At 33.9% G+C, this 21793-nt stretch overlaps 1 protein-coding gene across 1 annotated transcript in view; it reads left to right on the top strand.

The window, feature by feature from the left end:
* The window catches only part of LOC129224544 (uncharacterized), a 380265-nt gene that overhangs the window by 316495 nt on the left and 41977 nt on the right, over window positions 1-21793 (top strand). Inside the window, exons 5-11 of the mRNA XM_054859020.1 lie at window positions 1916-1967; window positions 4174-4287; window positions 5556-5663; window positions 8258-8389; window positions 9990-10109; window positions 11374-11510; window positions 21327-21546. Coding sequence (XP_054714995.1) covers window positions 1916-1967; window positions 4174-4287; window positions 5556-5663; window positions 8258-8389; window positions 9990-10109; window positions 11374-11510; window positions 21327-21546 — 883 coding nt within the window. The remainder of the gene's footprint in view (window positions 1-1915; window positions 1968-4173; window positions 4288-5555; window positions 5664-8257; window positions 8390-9989; window positions 10110-11373; window positions 11511-21326; window positions 21547-21793) is intronic.

Here is a 21793-nt window from a genome sequence, read left to right as displayed (position 1 = left end):
TTGTAATTCGTCAAAGGGTGCCGTGAGGCGGAAAAAAATGGGAACCCCTGTTATATGTAGTTCTAACAAACACGGCGTTTTTCAAACAGTTTCCGTCTGATACGGTGGGCTAGTTTATGAGAACCTTTGTACAATGAGGTTTTGCTCTAACACGATACTCAAATTTTACGTTTCTTGCCCGATACTAAATCCAAAACACTTATTTTAACTTATTAACTATTTACAGCTCATTTAAAAATAAACTCAGCACGGCTAAAAACGAAACTGTCTAAAAATTACAGAAAAAAATTATAATCTACATAGATTTTACAAAAAAAAACATTTACACGCTCAAATGTTTCATCGATTGAAGCGATGCCTACAGTTTTGGATACAGTTTTGATTAAATTTGTTGCACAGAAGTGATCGGGCTTCAGACACTTCTTTGTTACTTTTCATTATACGGCTCCTGAACACAGCGCCACAGACTATCTCAAGAAAAGCTGTTTTGCTGTCAACATATTTTAAATACATATATTAAAAATCGAAAAGCGACAGTTAATACCCCAAAAAAATTCGAAAATTATTTACTGTTTCTTATTATGGTTTCGGTTCGACTTTTCTTTTTATTAGCAGTCATTTCACTACTCAATTGCAATGAACTAAAAAACAGATTGCTAAAGTATTGTCGCAGTTTTTTTATGTATGTATAGGAGGAGGGGAGTCATGACCCCATCATTCCCCACCATCCTTGTATCCAGTTCTTACGGTTTCGATCAAGTTTTTATTTTTTCGAGCAAAGATTCAAATACTGTTGCGGGTTGGGGGGTGTCATGCCCTCATGCACCCCCCCCCCCTTGTATCCGCCACTGGTTGTGGAATTGTTTTCTTTCCCTTTCGTTTTGAAAATTTACTGATATGATTTTCATGGTGATATAAGAACATGAGAGATTGATTTTATGTTGAATCATTTGAGTGGAAAATATGTTTGAAATGAATAATTTCGAGAGTTACATGCTTTTTCCTCCACAAATTCTCCTTTTGTATTCATTTTTATTTGAAAAAAATCAGTAAGTTTTGAAACTTAAGGGTTTTACCCACATTTTTCAAAATCGTTTCAGCTCATTTTCCAAAAAGATTAATTTTTAATTTATTTGTTTTAAATTTAATGTTGTGTAGTCTAGTGATTTTCATTAGAAAAGTGCCATTTTCGCCTTTTTTTTGATATTTTTAGAAAATTCCATTTTTTTCTCACGTAATGTTTAGGTATTCGTGAATAATTTGGAATTTTAATCCAATTGTTGACTTCATGCTAAAAAAATAACCTTACTAAATCAACATTTGACTTGTATGTTATAACTTTCCTACTAGAAAGAATTAAAAAAAAAAAGCAGGAAGATTTGGTTCAAATTTATTTGGTGGAGAATGAGATAGAAATCGCACATGTAGGCGCAAGAGCAACAAAGAGTTTTTTTTCTTTCTTTTGTCATACACCCCCCCCCCCTCCCATATAAAAGGTGTCATAAACCGGTACACCTCCCCCACATCTAAAAAAACGTGCTGCCACTATGTATGTGTGTTATCACGGATGAGACACAAAGGGTTTTATTTTATGCATACTATGGATTTTTTTTCCGTGTCGTATTAAACGTACTTTCAAATTATAAATCGTATATTTTAAAGTGCATCTAAATTGACTGATTCATCTATTTACTATTGAAACCTCTTCTGTATATACCTAACCAGTTTTTTCCCCCCCCAAATTTGTGCCTAAAATCAGTAGTTCTTGTAATCCCTAGTTTTAAATGTATGTTTTTTTTGTTTTGTTTTTTTGAAAATACCATTTGCTTTTAGCTTTAATGTATTAACTTAGTATTAAAACAGCTGATGTTCTGAATATTTTAGATTTTTAAAATATTTTCTTTTTTAAATTCAGATCCTGTAAACATTCTGTGAAGCTTCGGGTTTGTCAGCCAATTACGAACAATGTAAGTAATTTCATTGTATTTATATTGCATTTTTATTGCCTGCCATACTGCTAGCAATATTTATATTGCAAATAACTAACAACTGGGTGACGTTTTATTAGGCATTAGCCTCTTACACCTACCACGAACAATGTAAGTAATTTCATTGTATTTATATTGCATTTTTATTGCCTGCCATACTGCTAGTAATATTTGTATTGCAAATAACCAACAACTGGGTGACGTTTGGTTAGGCATTAGCCTCTTACACCTGTGATCGCCGTTTTAAACCCTGCTCCAGTTTCTAATTTAAGATTCAGAAAATCGTCTGACTTCCGGTCGCATATGATTACACAGCATATTAAAGATATCTTGAATGCCTATTTCACTCTGATACTCCCAACCAAATTACCTTCCTGGTACAATTTACTTGCAGTTTAAGTTTAGTAGTTAAGTTTAGTAGTTTACTTGCTGTTTACGTTTCGCAGATTCATCTTCACTTTGAATATAATGGAGTTGGAGTAATTTGCTTTAACCGAAAGTATGTCCTTTGTTCATTTATTAATTCTGATTTTTTTTGGGGGGGGGGGAGGAGGGGCAATGAAACATTTTCTCTCCTGTAACTGTATGACCCATTTATCGTCATCAGAATAGTTCACTTTTTAACGATATTTTTCCTCAATACAATTATTTATTTTATTTACTCAACTAGTGGTACCCGCACGGCTTTGCCCGTAACAGAAAAATTAAAAGGTTTTTTGGTTCGGCTGTATATTTACAAATAATGTATGGTGAATTTTCTCGCAATTGGCTTGTACCCATGTTACAGTTTCACGTTATAATTCCGTATCTCGCCAATTGCCTTGTGCCCATGTAACGGTTCCACATTATGATAATTTCGTAGTTTACTCGTCGATCTTATGATAATTTTGTTCTTAAAATTGGAATAGAAAAAGAACAAAATCGAATTTTCGAAAAATCGCTTCGAGGTGCACACCCCCATGCTACAAACTAACTTTGTGCCAAATTTCGTGAAAATCTTCCGAACGATCTAGGCGCTATGCGCGTCACAGACATCCAGACATCCTCCGGACAGAGAGACTTTCAGCTTTATTATTAGTAAAGATATTTCTTGTATGCACGTTTTATATCTCAATACCCAAGCTTAGAACAGTGTACCAAGTTTTGAGCGTATTTGCGATTTCTCAAATTTGTTAATTAGTAAATTAAATTCAATTAGTTTTCGGAAATGAATCTGCAGAAGTAATCCGATATGAAGTGGGGAAAAAAAAAATTCAAACTGATGCTGCCTAGTTAACGTAGGTAACTAAAGATTTCCATACTTAAAAATAAAATATTTTGATGAAATTTTCCTAGAAATTAAACTTACCTATAAAGCTTAAGCACTACGGTTTAACTCTCATTACTTCGAAGGATAACTATTCATTTATCGTGTAACACAATTTATTTCTTACTGGTGGAATTTTTACAGGTGTACCAGCCCCAAAAAGAAAATTTGCCATAATGTCCCAAGTTAGGAATAACACATCTCATTGATGTTAGAATTTAATTTATTTCCTTGTTTTTTTCCTCCGGACATCGAAATCGGCCTTTTTACAGGAAATCTTTGATTTTCTTTACTTATAATAAAGCTGAAAGTCTGGATATCTGGATGTCTGTTACGCTCATAGCGCCTAGACCGTTTGGCTGATTTGCATGAAATTTGGCACAAAATTAGTGCGTAGCATAGGGGGGAGCACCTCTAAGCGATTTTTCGAGAATTCGATTTCGGTTCTTTCTCTTCCAATTTGAGGCCCTTTTTTCGGAGCAAATTATCATAACGTGGACGAGTAAATCATAACTTGGAAGAGTAAATCATCATAACATGGAAGAGTAAATCATCATAACATGAAAGAGTAAATCATCATAACATGGAAGAGTAAATCATCATAGCGTGGACGTGTAAATCATCATAAAATGAACCTGTAAATCATCATAGCATGGACCTGTAAATTATAACATGAACGAGCAAATTACCATAACATGGGCGAGCAAATTAACATAGCCATATTGGCGAGAAATTCATCATCCATTATTTGTAAGTATACAAGCGAACCAAATGACTTTTTCATTTTCTACTACGAGCAAAGCCGTGCGGGTACCACTATTGATTAATATTTGTAAAAAATGTTCTCCTAGAGTGTAATTTCTTTTTTATCTCATCTAGACGACTCGGAAATCAGCCCTCCTCACAGCTGCCAAAAAAGCGAAGCTAAAATCAAACCCTTCTCGAGTTCGTTTCGCTGAGGGAGTCGTCATCAATGGCTCACCTCTTTACTGTGTAAGTCTCCATTATTTTTACAGGTCTTTTTTTTTACAATACATTTTCTATTCTTGATGGTGTTCTTCAAATTTTGCATTTCTAAAACCTGCTGTTGAAGCATCTAGTTGCTATTTACAATAAATTTCGTTTTTGATTGGTCATAATCATAATATGATCCGGGGCGGATGCAAGGGGAGGGTCATGGGGGTCATGTCCTCTCCCCCCTTCCCTTAACCATCGGCACATAGACACTGTATTCAAATACTTTATAAGTAAAGTGTAAAAGTGCAGGCGCGAGTGCAGTAATCTTTCTAATTAATTATTCTTAGAAGTGAATGTTTGAAATATTACTTCCTTTCATTACTTATGAAATTAATTGCAGTAATGCCTAACTATGTGCTTTGTTTCCGGCTGATTTGGTGCTTTTTATTGAAACCCAAGCAATTTCAGAAATTTTTCGTACTTCCAAACATCGTATACTTCAGCAAACTCCCCCCCCCCCCAGAAAAAAAACGGTAGTCCGTATCCGCCTTTGTATTTGGCGTCATTTTAGCTTAAATTTATGATAAACATTTTATGCAAGTTACATATATCTCACTTATCACACTTTAGCATTCAGTGATTAAATTACATAAGGGGTAAGGGGTACAAACTCTTTCGAAACCATGGTCTCAAACTTTTATGAAGTTGTTTCTTGAGGGGGAAGGAATGTTTGTGAAATTCTTTCAGTTTGTTACTGGGGGGGGGGGGAGGGAGGAGTAGCAAAAAGTGACTGGTACCCCTCACTTTTTTTAAATAAAACTTTGTTTATGAAAAACAGCTTGATGCGTGACAAGGAGAGAGAAAAGGAATGAGGAACGGTGAGACATTTTGTGAGAGAGGGGAGGGGTCAAATTTGTTGAAAAAAAATGGCATTTCCGGACAGCCTCGTATTTTTAATACATACTAATAGGTCTTCAAGCAGCAGTTAGCAGAACACGAGACAATCACTTTGGAAAGAATAAGACCCTCAGACATATTCAAAGTTTAACAAGTTGAAACAAAAACACTTGAATCGATGAGTACAATTTCAAGAAAAAAAAAACATTCTGTGACGTTTCTAAAAGAGGTTAAGTTGGTACAAACCATTGACAGTTCTTATAACAATTTTGTCGCTTTAAAAAATGCCTTATTTCTGTGTGCTTTCTTTTTTTATAATATGTACGGAGGACCTCAGGGTAACGTTGTAACATCGTGCTTTCATTTTTCATTAATCGTAATTATGTGCTTTAATTTTTTTTATATAGCCGTCCCCGTTTGATTCCCACGTACCATTCATGCCTAATGTACTAAAAGTATTCCTGGAAAATGGCCAAACGAAGTCTTTCAAATATGATAGTAATACTACAGTACAGGTAAGACAAGAAATTTTTTGAACTAAAAATCTTTAAATATGAATTGCTATCAAGTAGTGTGAATGTTTTGATCACTGAGCAATAATAAAACTAACTGGTTTGGAGAACCTCTTTGTTTCTCACGAGCGCTGAACTATATATCTAACTGGCAATCTTCCGTAGTATCAACATGGGTGTCGACGAGCCGTGCACGTGTATACATTTGGCCCACTTGGCAACCTTGTTTTGAATTCAAGTGGGCATATCATCACGCTTTGCTAATTGCATATAATGATCGAAATAACTTTAAATAAGGATGATGATTGACCTAATGATTGATGATAGTTATGATGAAATCAAATGCTGCCTACAGTTGATAAAACAGCTTGATCGAGAACCGAATGGTACAATTTCAAAGTAAGACAGTTTTCCTGGGTAAATTCGGGATGTGTTTTGGCAGTTACCTTCGTTTCACAAAATCATTCAGATAGGGCTTCAGTTGGTTCGAGAGTGATCGTAAGAAATTTAATGACTTATTGACCAAATAGCGATAGTTGAACTTATATTTGTACTTAAAACATCGAAGACACGGGATGCGGAAAAGTTTCGCTTCTGGTGGGTTTCTGAGATAATTTAGTAATTTTCCTTGTATTTTACAGTTCAAATAATTTCATGTTTAATGCAACAGCCATATTGTGATGTATTCATTTGGTTCCTCGAAATTGAACTAAAAATCCACTTAAACCTAAAGCCCCACTCAAAAGTATGAACAACTTAGTTTGTTGCACCATTTCGCATGCATAATACCAGTTTTAAATATTTTGCATTATTCACTTTAAATGAAGCACATTGAAAAAAAAGGGTGCAAGTGCCAGAATAAATTATTTGGAGGTAACAAGCAGAAATGGTTGGAAAAACACTCCCCTGTTTCGGGGCAAGAGTAGGTACTAGCTGTCATAGAGGATCTATCCCAAATGCAGTATTCCCATATAGCTCTATTGCTGTTACGTGATGCAGTGAGCCTTATTACCGGCAAATCTGTTTTAGATAGCGCAATTTTCTACCCTCATACTAATGTGCCCGAGACGAATAAGGTCACGTGGGATAGCGAAACCAATTCATCCATGAAGCGTTTTACTCTAAACTTTATAAAGTCCACTTACATCCCTTTGCTTCTCACTGCAGCAAAGTCATTCCATAGTTTTAATGCAATCTTTTTCAAACAATTTAAATCTGGTCGTTTGTGCCATAATCGATCTATCAAGTTGGCATGAAGTGAAATGCAAGTTTGTCACCTGTTTTTTTCCATTTTCGAAAGGAGAAAAATAGTACTATACATTCATTGGGAACAAAATAAATACTCGCAAAATCAATTTGAGTTACAATATCGTAATCAGGGCCCGACTATCACACGGACCCACAAAGCCTGGGCTTTGGCTGGCAATTAAATTTAAAGAGGCCCAAAAATACCTGCCAGTGAATTGTCTAAAATTTTATTATTTCTTTAACAAAATTTCTAAAACGTTATATTTGCATCCAAATACTTATTTTTAAATTTCGACCAATATCTTCAAAAGATAAATAAATTAAAAATCAAACGAACCAATCAGAAGTCGAGATTTTTGTTTAGAGGGAGGGGTGAAGGAAAGTCGATCCCTATACCAAAGTTTATCCTAGTCAGGCTCTGACCGTAATGTGACACACTCATGTACCACGTCAGCTTGTTTTTGAGAATTTTTAGCGTTAAAATAATGTCAAGCGAGAAACAAACGTTAAGCAAGTGACAGTGTATTATTGCTTGCTTTCGACGAACCTCACCGGTCGATCAGTGAGTAACCGGTTGCTAACCGCAGCGTTCTGGAGAGCTACCGGTTAACTGGATGTGTCCGATGTCGTTCTATGAGCCTCACCGGTTGATCTACCGGTCAACCGTAACTTAAGATGGTTCATTGGTTGAAGGAACCACGTGACATTCTTGACCAATTATAAGTATTTCTCACCTGCGTGTTATTCGTCTGCGCAAGTAACCGGCGATCAACCGAAAGCTTTCGATGAAGCATTGGTTCGTGAACAACCGGTTAGTAACCACTGACGTCATAGCTGTTACGTGATTAACCAGGTCGTGCTCCTCGAACGTAAGCATTGAGTGAAGTAAATTCAGTCATAGATTTCACAGAACCGTTCGCACTTAAAGTACATTTCTGCGAACATTTTGTCACACTTAATTAGAAAAAAAATTACTATAAAATTTTTGAGTTTTTTTTTTTTTTTTGTCTCTCTCAACTGGTTTTTGCTGCCTCAAAAAGTTTACATTTAGAGAGTGAATGTTTGTGGAACCAATATTCCTTTACAATTAGTCACTTAATAATTACATCAAAGTTCCAAGTTATTTCTCATGATTTACCTAATTTCGTGCATTTCATAGGCCGCCTCTGTTTTATAAGATGTGTACTGAGAATTTTTCTTGTGTGTGAATATGTACTACGGAGGGTTCTTATGTATTTCTATGTATCGTTGTGTTTTTGATGTACGTGCTTGTTTCTGTTGTCATTTTTGTGTTTTGAAATTTTTCAAAATAGTCTTTGTAGTTTCTTTCCTTTACTCATTTTCCACAGGATGTTCTAAACGTCCTTCAAGAAAAATTATCCATCACTTGCCTGGAGCATTTTTCATTGGTTGTGGAACACATAAAAAGTGTTCGAAGGAATAAGCTGTCCATCCTCAATCCGAAGGATACTCTCGCAAAGGTATATTTTGTCTAATCCATTTTATAATTACAAAATGTAATATTTCAGTTTCTGTAGGTGAGTTAGTGATGGGTATATAAGTTTCTAAAGTCGATGGCTGTTACACATCTACGAAAACAAATCTTGTAAGACACTGGACAAATCACTTGTTTCATTAAGATTTGACACCATGCCATGCTGTTAAACAGAAAGTGACAAATTTAGCTTTTCATCTATTTTTGTAAAATTTTGGGAAACTTTCAAAAATTTACTATTTAAGTTCATTTCGCTTGATATCAACTGTACCAAATAAATTTACCGCGTTTAAAGCAAATTATCAGTATTGCAAAACCAATTGCAGAACCTTACTAAATTGTTGTAGAAACGTGTAACTGAAATTCTAACAAATGCATAACGTGAAAATATGCAAGTTGCTTTTAAAACATGTGTGCGTCCGTTTCTCTGCCTGAAGTTTCATCTCAAGAACAACTGAGAGGCGAGTCGAACAAGTTACCAAAACTTTACGAGGAATATATTTTGCCCGGTCTCATCTTTGCACGACTAAAATTAAGATATATTAATAGGTACGAATAGGACATTATTTCGATAATTCAAATTTTAAGTTGTTGAAAACAGTTAATTGTTGCGATATATCGCGAAGTCACAGCCACCAAAGGCGGCGAGTGGGGAGCAAGGCCCCCGAAGTATGGGTTGGGAAATGAAACAAGCAGGGCGGAACACCCTAGTAAATATTAGGGTTTGTGGGAGTTACATGGACATATGATTTATCCATATATTCGTATTTAATTTCTCTTTTCGTTAATGAATATGTAAATTTGGATCAATTCGAAAACTGATGTTTATCTGCTGATAGGCTACGATTGGCATGGTATAGTTATGTGGTCAAAAAAAGAAAACAAAAAGATCAAAGATGCACAGGGTTGCGAGCGCAATGAAACAAAGGCACACAGCTTCGAGGATGCAAAAAAAAAAAAAAAAAAAATTTAAAAAAAAGGAAAAAACGAAAGCGCGCACGCGTTTGAGGGCTTAATTAAAATAAAATGGAAAAAAAGTTCGAAAGGAGAGGGAGCAAAAAAATAAAAAAAAGGAAAGAAAAACAGAAGGCGTACAGGTTCAAGGGCACAGAAAAAAAGCCGAGGGCACACAGATTTTGGAGCGCAGAAAAAAGAGTGCGCACAGTTTCGAGGGTGTAAAAAAAAGGTTTGAGGTCGCAAAAAAAAAAAAAAAAGAAAAAAAAAATGAAGGTGCACAGAGGGCGTTCAAGGACGCATCGGCCCGCGTGCCGATGGTCCGTCGGGCCAGGCCGCCTCTGCTTCACACGCTTTGATTTGAAACTACTGAAAATAACCGAAATGCTAAGGTTTGGACTAGTTTTTCGTGAATTATGCATTTGTTGATTGTAAAATGTTTGAACATTTTTGAAAAAGATGTATGCTTAAAATAATAGTGTTCCGACTTGAATGCAAACTTTTTTATAGTATCCTTCTTGTAATTTAAGCAATGAATGCATTCGTGTAAGAATTGTCCTCTTTGAAAATTCAAACCCTCTTAATTGAAAACATTGCGTTAACATTGATTTCAATGTGTATGTGTGTTTCAGATCGCTGCTCGCCCCGGAGCTCACCACCTGCGCTGCCTTTTCCGCCTCACTTTCGTGCCCAAAGATATCTATGAGCTCATGCAGCGAGACGCGGTCGCCTTTGACTATCTCTTCATGCAGGTAAGTGTCTCAAGTAACTATTAATGCACAGTTGTACAACTGGAAAATTCACCCGATGTTGCGCACGCAACATGTAAACGTTTCATAAACGTTTTAAGATAACGTTGACAACCATTTTAAAACGTTTGGGAAAGGTAATGTGCTACTTGGAACATGAGCATGTGTGTGTTAATTGCACTGTTCTTGAAGATTTCCATGTAGATAATACACCTGCTCTTTGAAAAACAGAATGCAAAAATATCAGCGAGAGAGAAAAAAAAGTATTTTGCGTTTTAAAATAATTAAAACATCTGAACATCGATCGAGCCATGTGAACGTAATGGGATCGTTTCCAAAATTTGAAAAGTATTTTTTTCTGAAATAACATTCTTAAAAACATAGAATCTGACCATTTTTTAAATAATTTCTTTAAGTTTAATATTTTTAAAAAATTACTTAAATTGGTGCTCTTTCATCGTTTAACGCTTCTGCCGATGTCACCACAAATGATGAAATGCCATTCAGTGTTGCCATTCACGGTTCAAAATATTTAATTCACATCTTTACTCACGTTTATTGGCAACGATATGGTTGATAGCAAGCGTAGAGCGAAATTGCAATTCTCTTCTTAATTATCTTAACGTGGGAATGCGGTAGAAAGATGCGCTATAGTGCATCATTTGTGACGTCATAAAGACCACGCCTTGTTTGAAGAATCGGACATTTTAAAAAACTAAAAAATAACTGTTGAGAAAATTAAAGTATTTTCTGAGTTCATGTTTTTTTTTTTTTGCTTATTCCACCAATTTCAGTTACAAAAAGTACTACTTTTGACTGAAGAAAACAACCCCATTCTTAAAAAATAATCCTTTTCAATTTTTACCAGAGTTAAAAGTGCGCGTCCCTTCCTTTGCATGCGCCAGAAAAAAAGTTTTTCCTCTCTCCTGTAAAATTATCATAATGTGACTTACGTCCTATTGGCTTAGAGGTACAGTGCTGCGAATTACCGGTGATGTATACAGCTTTTTAAAATAGTTTTGCCTATATTTCTTCTCTGAATTTTTAATTTATCTTTCATTGGGTGTTTTAGATTTAACCTAAATATTACAATGTTAAAATTAGCTGCAACTTTTGGGTGCTGTAATCAAAAAAACCATATGCTTATTTTATTTCATGCTTTTTAATGCGAACCAAGCTTAAAGAAATAGTCTTTAGATTTTGAAAACTTTGTTTTATATTTCATTGTTTCTAAGTTTACTAAGGTTTAGTGTTTCTTCGTGTGCAGTGCTGCAATGACGTCGTGAAGGAGAGGTTTGCCCCTGAGCTAAAGTATGACGTAGCCCTGAGGCTAGCCGCTCTCCATCTGCAGCAACATGCCGTCACAAGCGGGATGCAAGGCAAGATGATCGTCAAAGCCATAGAGTGAGTAGTTTCTGTTTTAAATAATGCTTCGAAACACTTAGATTTCGCGTTTAGAATTCAAGTGCGCCTTAAACAAATTTTCACAGAATGCAATAAAGACTGCTTATTTTGCAGGGTGCTAGATAAAAAATTAGCTCAAATATGTTTGCGCAAAAATCTAGGAATTGAGAAAAGAAGAATCTATGAGGCACAAAATGTGAATACCCCTTCATTAAACATTTTTTTTCCAAGCTTTAGAATTTTTATTTGAAGATAATTACATTTTGATACAAGGTGACCCAAAGTTCACGAAACCCATTATAAAATACTCGTATTTTAAAGCAATAGTATTTTTCAATTTAAATTATTTGACTCAACACTATATTGTTCGAAATAACTAGCCTTTTTCATTCTCAATTTCCTTGCGCACTGACTCTTATTAACTATTAGTTTGTCGTCTGGTCAAGGTGGTTTTTTTCTGCCCAGGATTAAAGAATTTTGGTTATTGAGCAATAACATTCAACTCATTTGTTTGAAACCATTTTCCGATTTTTTTTATATAATAAACTTCCGTTGTTTCTGCAACCGTTCAAAGCAACAATTTCGATTAATAACAAGTTTTCAAAACTCTGGAAATATTGGAGAGCAAACAAGTGGACAAACACCTTTACTGACCCATCGCGATGATGACCAAAATGTGGAGTTTTCATTCAACGGTTCAAACTTGGCATCACAGATTTATCTTTGAGCTACTCATAGAGCTCAGAAACAATTATTATAATTTGTGCTAATCGTGTTCCAATTACTCAAGAATTGGAAACTGATAGATGTAAATGATTAAGTTATTGTCGATGTCCAGTTATTCATTGATGGACATGGTATTGGTTGAAACCTGGTACATGATTGGTACTGAAAGGTAGACTTTTCATCTTACAAGTAGTTTGTTTCAGAGCATAAAAATTTGAAATTAGTAAAATATATTGATAAATACAGGGTTCATTATGAAAGTAATGAGCATTTACTGGAAAAATATATTTATTGATCGTTATTCGTACAAATGTTCAATATTCTTCAAAATACATTCCTCATGCATCAATGCACTTGCGGAGACGTATTTGCCCACCCCTGAAAGGCACCCTGAAACTCCTCGACGAGAATGCCTCTCAGGACGTTCGGTTAGGGACCGAAAGATTCTGAAAGCGTCAGGGTGAAATAGTGCAATATCTTCGCTTTTCTACTTTATTTTCTTATCGTTCATGCTGCCATCTAGCGAACAGATGTATGACTATTAATCAATATTAATTATAAAATAAGGTTGCAAAGCCCTCTTAATGAAGGTTGTCTTCTTCTTTTTTTTTCCGTATTCATTTATTCTTTATAATTAGCCAAAATATAAATATTTGAAGAATTAAAAAGGTTACATTTAGCGTTTATGGTGGAAAAAAAATGAAAAATAGACTTTTTCATTTACATACATAATTATTTACTTTAGTGCAATCTTATAAAGAAAAGAGAAGAATGTATTATTTTTGATTACACTTGGTGTAAATGGGTGAATAGAAAGATTTTCAAATTTAGTAATATATAAACATGATAAAATTCAAATTGCCTATAATTGTTAGTAATAATAAAATTATTCAAAGAGACAGGAATAAAGTAGCATTATTAAACGTTTTTTCATTTGGGTTATTCTGAATAAATACATTGCGCATTTGCATGAAATAGACGTAGGATATGTAAGAATTATGATTCATAAAAAGAGTAATTTAAAATTGGACGACAAACATTGGACGTTCTTGGGAATTGGAATTTGTTGCATTTGGAGGATGTAAAATTAATTCTCTGAACAAAAAAAATAATGTAACCTCAACTCATGAAAGTACTCAATAAACTTCGGTAAAAAATATTTTAGAACTGAATAAAAAAAAAGTTTTGATGGAATTATTTTCTTCCTATTCATTTACTTTTTACAATTAGTATTCATTATTAATTAATGCCAGGTGAAAAATAATTATGTACAATAGAATAAAAGTTATTAAACTAGTTTGTTGATAATCATATCTTTAAAAAGTGAAAAAGTTGCTGAAAAAATGTCAGGTAGTTAAAAGTGAGCAGCAAAAATTTTTAATTGGAAAAAAAATCAAATTCGTTTACAACAAATTTAAACAAATAATATGATGAACATATCAGTTAAAAATATGAGTTTCAGTTTTACATCAAATACAAAAAAAAAAGCAATCAAACATTTTAGTCTGCAAGACGCTCATATGTGAAACACATTTTAAACGTTAAAATTCTATATGAAAATAGTTTTATTGTAATAATGATAAAGGTTATTAGAAATGACTACGTGACATCATTTAACATTTTTTAATTTTCTTTTTGAATCAAAAAACTCGGATTTTTTCATTCAGATTTTTTTAAACCTTGAAACATTCGTATATTAGGGTTGGTTGGGGGTAGTGGGTCCCCCCCCTAAAACTGAAATAGGGATAAACAACTCTCTTCAAACTCTCTTCAACTCTTTCAAACTCTTTTCCACAGATCATGTTAAATTTCATCACAGTAATTGGTATAACATATATTTGGGATTCGTGAAATTTTTCTAAGTCATAGCACTTAGTCAAAAAAAAAAAAAATTCTGATTTTTTTTTTTTTTTTTTTGCGAGTTTAAGCAACATTTTTCAAAGAAGTGTTTCCAGGTTAGTTTTTATTATTTTTTATGATAATTAATTTTTCACCTATAGTATAACTTAAAGTTCATACAGCAACAAGAATTTTTGAATAAAATATTAATAAGTGTTTAAGAGGAGGGGTCCCACTTACCCTGTACATTTTTGCTGTAAGTGGGTATTATACCCATCTACTAAGTGGGTATTATACCTACCCCCTCACAATGGGGTAATTGGGCTCCCCTATAATAATTAGGATTTCAAAATAAAGAGCAACTCTGATTAAGTATTTGTATTGGCGAAATACAAGACAACTATGACGAGTTAGTATTGGAATTGATAGTTGAGCTAAAAACTGCTAAAGCTGGTGATTATGTATTTGTGAAACGGACATGACAGAAAATCATTTCGATTTAAGTAGGTCTAATGTTGGAAAGTTGATGATACAAATTTAAAAAAAAAGTGTTGTATTTTCAAGAACGAATAGAAATAGTGACACTTTTTATTGGCATTGTGCAGATGATGTTGGGATAATTACTGAGGATGAAACGATGATGGTTCTTTTTTTTCTTAGCCAACTTTACAAAGACGCAGTCATTTAGTGTTTCCAATTTTTTTATTTAACTTATAGTTTTGGCAAATTTACTCAAATTGATCTTAATCAACTGTATTCCGTTCATAAACACACCTTTATTCGTAAAAGTAAAATGTATGTCCCTATAGACTTTCAATAGAATTCACAAATGAAATTACTTTGTTTTTCGTTTTAAAATTTTCCGTGATACAGATTTCAAAGACAGTAAATATCTTATATAAATGGATGCATTAAAAAAAAAAGATTCACACTAAAAATGTACATACTTTATCATGTAAGACCGCATTACCGCATTTTTAGATATGCTTTATTTAAATTTAAATTAAAGGGGGGGGGGACCCATTTACCCCTTACTCACGCCCGGCTCCTGGGGTAGGCGGCCGCCTAGGGTGGCAGATTTTAGGGGCAGCAAATTTCGAAGTATTAAAATCTGTTTCAGCGCCATAAGATTCACTGCTTCAAGGCTAAAAGTACAAATAATTTAGAGTGTGTATCAGTGCTTGGACATGCAAAGCATAGTTCGGAATATAACTAAAAATTCAATTTAGTTTTAGGGGCGGCAAATTGCGTGGTTTAAAAGTCTTTTGAAAATATTAACATCCGTTTCAATGATATAAGATGCACTACTTTATTAATGAAAAAGACAACTTAAAGTGTGTACCACAGCTTGGATATGCAAAACCCATGTTATTATTTTATATTATGATTATTATTATTCAATGGGGGTGATAGGGGTGCAGCACTAGTCAATATCTCCTAGGGCGACAGAACTACTAGAGCCGGCCCTGCCCTTACTGTGGGGTAAGTGGGAGCCCCATCCGATTTTTTAAAATATATAATCGTTAAGAATATTTAAAGCATTATTTTAGAAAATAATGAAGAATTTTTGTTTACTAATAATATGTAAGATAAAATAAGACAATAAGTTTAAAATTTTTTGCTTCAAAACTTTATGCATAAGATTTCAAAAACGAACTATTCTCAAAAGGAATCCCACTTACCCCAACCAACCATACTTTACATTTACAAACATAATATATTTCCCACATAATGGGGGAAACAGCAACTTTTTAGCTATTTTCATTTCATAGCAGTAGCTATGTTTGAATAATAGGTATAAGTAGACTAGTTTTAAACACAAATAATGCATGATTCAAAATAAATTTAGCGTTTAAAATTTAAAAAAAAGGTTCATAGAATTTTAATTTTGATCTTTTGGTGCAAGTCCAGAGGCATAGTCCATAATAAATTTTTATCATAAAATTTCTGTACATGTACATTGTGCATAGTAATTTACAATTTTTCCTTCAGTCTCTTCTCCCCTTTTTTCAAGCAGTTTTCAAGAAACAATTTCTCTTTTTTTAAACTGAAAGCTCTCACACATGATGATAACAGTTTTACAATGACAATTAGAAATCCTTCAGAACAAATTTTGATTATCAACCACTAAGTTTCAACTCTAGCTGCTCTGCCCCCCCCCCCTTCCCCAGCTACTACCACCAATCCTGCTTCATACCTTTTAGAAGATAAAAATCTTAAAATTTGGCAGTTTTCTATGTTTATCAGCTTAGAGTCGACAAAAGTTCTGAAATAGATTTAATTGGGGTGAGTAAGGCTATTTTTAAAACTTGATTATAAAGCAGTCTGAACTGATGAACCTTTCAGCTTACTCTTAAAATTAGCATTAGTTCTCTAAATATTCAATAAATTCTGAAGATTCATAAAAACGTTATAACGTTTAGACAAGATGCGATTTTGTTTTACGCTTTGCTTAATCAGGGGTGCCCCTCATCCTAAAGGGAAAGAGCACACCCCCCCCTAAATGTCACGAAGTTCCCCCCCCTGATCAAGAGCTCCCCAAAATTGAGAAAAATACTCCTAAAAACACCCCCCACCCCTAAAAATTTCAATGGATCAGTCTGCGGCATGACCCCTTCCCTTCCCTTGGTGGGCACCCCTGGCTAAATGATAAGGTTTCCATCATTTTGTACATTTTTAGTGTAAAATACTGTGTTAAACAATTACTTTACTTAATAAGTTTACTTAATTACTTTACTTAAAGTCATGGTGTTATAAGAAAAAATGCAATTTTTTATATATACTTTTTTCCGAAGTGTAATTTTGGAATAAAAGCAATATTGCAAGAGTAATCTATATGTAGTTTAGCAAGTTGAAGTTAATATTGTATAATGCATGCACATTGAGAGCAATACATTCTAAAAATTCAAATTTAATTAATAAAAATAAAATCAAATGATTTTAATCAATGATTTTGTTAAAAAAATTTTCTTGATTTAAATCAACGGGTCTTTTTTTTCTAAATTACTTAATTTAAATCATGATTTTAATCATAACTTAAATCAAACTGATTTAAATCAACGAACACTGCTCAATATAAGCGTGTACGGTTCCAAATTATGAACACATTGAGTACTAAAAAATGATAACATTAAGATTAAAAAAAATGGTGCTCATATTTTAATATCTTATTGTCAGTCAAGAACTTTTTTTTTAAACGTTTTTTTAAATTAGTCAAGTGCATGCTGGGCAAAGTGACATAGTTGAATTCGCTTACTTATTCACTCATTTTAAGTATTAATTTTTTAATTAATTAACAATTGCCTTATTCACCCCCAATTGATTTTATTTTAGAACTTGAGTCAACTTTGAGCTGATAAACATAGAAAATTGTCAAATTTTAAGAATTTATCTTGAAAAAAGTATAAAAGTTATAATTCTAGGAAATATAGTAGTACCAATGTTTCCTAGAAGTACAGTTGAATGATTGGTGGTAGTAGCTGGGGAAAGGGGGGGGGGATCCAGCTAGAGTTGAAACCTAGTGGTGACGAAATTTGTTCGCAAGGATTTCTAATTGTCATTGTAAAACTTCTATCATCATGTGTGACAGTTTTCTTTTAATAAAAAGAGAAAATTCTTTTTGAAAGCTGCGTGAAAAAGGGGAGAGAAGGGACTGGGGGAAAAATTCTAGATTGCTATGCACAATGTACAAACATTTTATGATAAAAGTTTGCTATGAACTATGCCTCTGAACTTGCACTGAAAGATCAATAATGATAATTGATATCTACAAATGTTTCAAGACTTAAAAAAAATTGAATAAAAATATTCGAATTTTTTGACTAAAAAAAATTAAAAAATCACATTCCCTGATGTTAAGTAGTCCTTTCTAACCTTTATCATTTTTCAATAAAACTATTTTCATATAGAATCTTAACATAGGAAATGTGTTTATTATATCAGAGTCTTGCAGAGTAAAATATTTGAGGGTTTTTGTCTGTAGTTGATGTGAAACTGAACCTCATATTTTTAACTGATATGATCATCATTAAATTTGTTGTAAACGAATTTGAATTTTTTTTTTTTTTGAGCAATCACGATTGCTTATTGCTTTTATTTGACTGTTTTTTGGCGTTCCTGTGATTTTATTTTTCCACCAGCACCCTCTGCAGCACCACCGTCGACCGGCCACCTCACGATGCTGCTCCTATAGCGAAAACCGTCTCCAGGTTGCGTCAATATCCTACACTTACACGCATGCATACACGCACGTTCACACACAAACATATACACACAACACACACATACATACACCTACACACATACACACACTCAAACACATACACACATGCTTACACACACATACAAATAACCCCTACACACAAACACACATACCCCCCCCCCCCACATACACATAAACACACACGCCTACATACACACACACACTCGTCATTGCAAAAAACATAATTTGAATTCAAGAGGTCAAAATTCAAATTAATTTCATTTTTATCATTTTTTTTTTCATTCAAAAATTTTCGTTGTTCACTTTTAAATAACAGACATTTTTCAGCACCATTTTCATTTTTTAAAAATATGATTATCAACAAACTAGTTTAATAACTTTTATTGTATTGTAAGTAGTTATTTTTCACCTGGCATTAATTCACATGAATGCTAATTGTAAAAAGTAAATGAATAGAAAGAAAATAATTCTATTTTAATGCTTTTTTTTTCATTTCTAAAATACTTTTTTGCGAACTTGACTGAATACTTTCATCAGTTGAGGTTACATGAACTTTTTTGTTCAGAGGATTAATTTTACAACCTCCAAATGTAACAAATACCATAATTCCCAAGAACGTTCAATGTTTGTAATTTTTTCATCCAACTTTAAATTACTGTTTTCATGAATCGTAGCTGTTAAATATATTAAGTCTATTTCATGTGAATGCGCAATGTACTTATTCAGAATAACACAAATGAAAAAAACCTTTAGTAATGCTACCTTATTCTTGTCTATTTGAATATTTTTACTATTACTAACAATTGCAGGCAATTTGAATTTTATCATGTTAAAATATTACTGAATTTGAAAATTTATTTATTCACCCATTCATACCAAGAGTAGCCAAAAATGATGCATTCTTCTTCTCTTTCCTTTATAAGATTGCACTATCTAATTTAAATAATCATGCACGTAAATGAAAAAGAATTTTTTCATTTTTTTTCCACCGTAAACAAAATTATTAGCCATTTTAATTATTCGAATATTTATGTTTTTGCTAATTATGAAGAACAAATGAATACTAAAAAAAAGAAAGGAGAATCTCCATTAATAGGGCTTTGCAACCTTATTCATATTATAATATTTTTTATCGATACTCGTACATTTATTCACTAGATGGCAGCATGAACGATAAGAAAATCAAGTAGAAAAGCGAAGATATTGCACTATTTCACCCTGACGCTTTCAGAATCTTTCGGTCCCTAACCGAACGTCCTCTCAGGAACGTTGTAACATGGTGTTGGATGTTTTCCACGGTTTCCCAATGTTTTCCTTTCATCTCTCTCTTGAGTTGCGGAAACAAAATGAAGTCACATGGAGCTAAGTCGGGACTGGAAGGGGGGTGAGGGATCACCGGGGTGTTGCTGTGGGCCAGGAAGCTCCCGGCTCTCTTTGAACCCCCCCTTGTGCCACTTCCCAGACTGTGATATTGAAATGCAATCGTTCTTGAAGGCTTCTTGCAGCATCTTGAATGTTTCGGTTGCATTTTTTCCAAGCCTCAAGCAAAACTTAATGGCGTATCGTTGTTCAAGCGAACGCTCCATCGCGTTATGTTACAAAAGTTGAAAACACACTTCAAGCGGAGGCACATATCTCCGCTCACATTGCTCGAACTCAACTGACGACCGGATGCATTGAAATGGCATATCCCCCACCACATTTCCCAGCCGGTTTTACCGTGCTGCCATCTATCGTCGCGTCACAGTAATATTATGCTCCATACTTTCATAATGGACCCTTTACATTTGAGACAGGAATTTGGTCTACTAAAAATCTACATGTCTATTGGAAGATTTTGCATTCGGTAAAAATTCCAGGTCCTTGCAAAAGGAAAAGAAACTTGATCATACAACAACCTGAAAGTCACTAGAAGTATCGATCGTACTCATATAAAATGAAAATAAATATAGAGCACCATCTTGAAAAATATGGTGTAGCTAACTAGCCAAAAAAATTGCATTTAAAAACTGTTAGTATTTTTAGAATACAATATTTTTTAATGGATTTCATGATTTTTGTATCATCCTGTAGTTCGGCTCTGTTATTTTGAACTCCTAATGGAAGACTTATTTATTTTCAGGGAAACCCCATTAGTGATTACCGATTCAGCGAAATATCCGTTTCAACGAAATACACTTTCAATCTTTATTTAATTGCCATTACATTACTTTAATTAGATTACCACGAAATTCCCGTTACAGCAAACAAAATTGCTGCCTCTTGAAGTTTATTGTAACGAGATTTCATTTCATTCTATTTGTTTTAATAAGGGTGAGGAAATCTATAGTTTGCTCAACCAACGAATTATTAGCATTGTGACAATAAACTTTTTTTTTTCTTCCCCCAAGCATAAACTCGTCAAACAACTTATCAGAGCCATACTTTGCTACCACCTGGAGTTGATTTCTTCCCTTCTACGTTTGTTAATTTATGTGTTTGGTGGTTGACCCTTTAGAGCAGGATTTAGAAAATGGAGGAAGCAACTCCAATCATTGGTATAGCAAAAGCTGAAGACAAGAGCCCAAATCATGTGACTCAACAATGACGAATGGTTGACACGTTTAGCGTAAAACTTTCGAAAGAAATCAGATTTCTTTCACAATGCTTTGCTTCAAAATCTATCACGTGACTTGGGGGGTTTTTGATTGCCAAGAGCCCAAGTCATGTGACTCAACAATGACGAATGGTTGACACGTTTTGCGTAAAACTTTCGAAAGAAACCAGATTTCTTTCACAATGCTTTGCTTCAAAATCTATCGCGTGACTTGGGGTCTTCGATTGCCAAGAGCCCAAGTCATGTGACTCAACAATGACGAATGGTTGACACGTTTTGCGTAAAACTTGCGAAAGAAAACAGATTTCTTTCACAATGCTTTGTTTCAAAATCTATCACATGACTTGGGGTCTTTGATTAACCGAATGAAAGTCTTCACTCCCTCCAATTTATCTCTTCTCAATTGTTTGAACTTGCATTTTTTTTTTCTTAGGCGTGAGTATGGTTTGGAAAAGTTTGTCCCGATGTCCCTTCTAGAGACTATGAAACGCAAGGAGCTGCTAAAACTTCTGAACCAGCTCATGAAGCAGAACCAAGCTCTGAGCGGACCGGGACAAAAACAGCTCACAGCCAACCAGGCCAAGTTTCATTACCTCAAAATCGTCAGCGATTTGCCAACCTATGGAGCCAAGACGTTTGCTACCTGTACCAAAGTAAGAATTCCACTTTTTTTTAACATTGAAACTCTCAGAATTAACTTGTTTCAAAGAAACTGATTGGCTCAATTAAACTATCCCCCCGTGTGCAGGTTAAACATAAGTATCTATAAAAAATAGTTTTCGAGATATTTGAAAAAACACGTGTTAGATTCAATACTAAAAATAGCGAAATGTTGAATTCGACGTTTTTTCTCGCCTTTTTTCAACGGAAACCAAATAAGTAAGCTTGTAAAATAAAGTT

This window comes from Uloborus diversus, chromosome 6 (assembly GCF_026930045.1).
Source record: "Uloborus diversus isolate 005 chromosome 6, Udiv.v.3.1, whole genome shotgun sequence".
In the NCBI taxonomy this organism is placed as follows: domain Eukaryota; kingdom Metazoa; phylum Arthropoda; class Arachnida; order Araneae; family Uloboridae; genus Uloborus; species Uloborus diversus.
The sequence above is the reverse complement of the archived record's forward strand: the minus strand, read 5'-3'. Positions and strand labels throughout refer to the sequence as shown.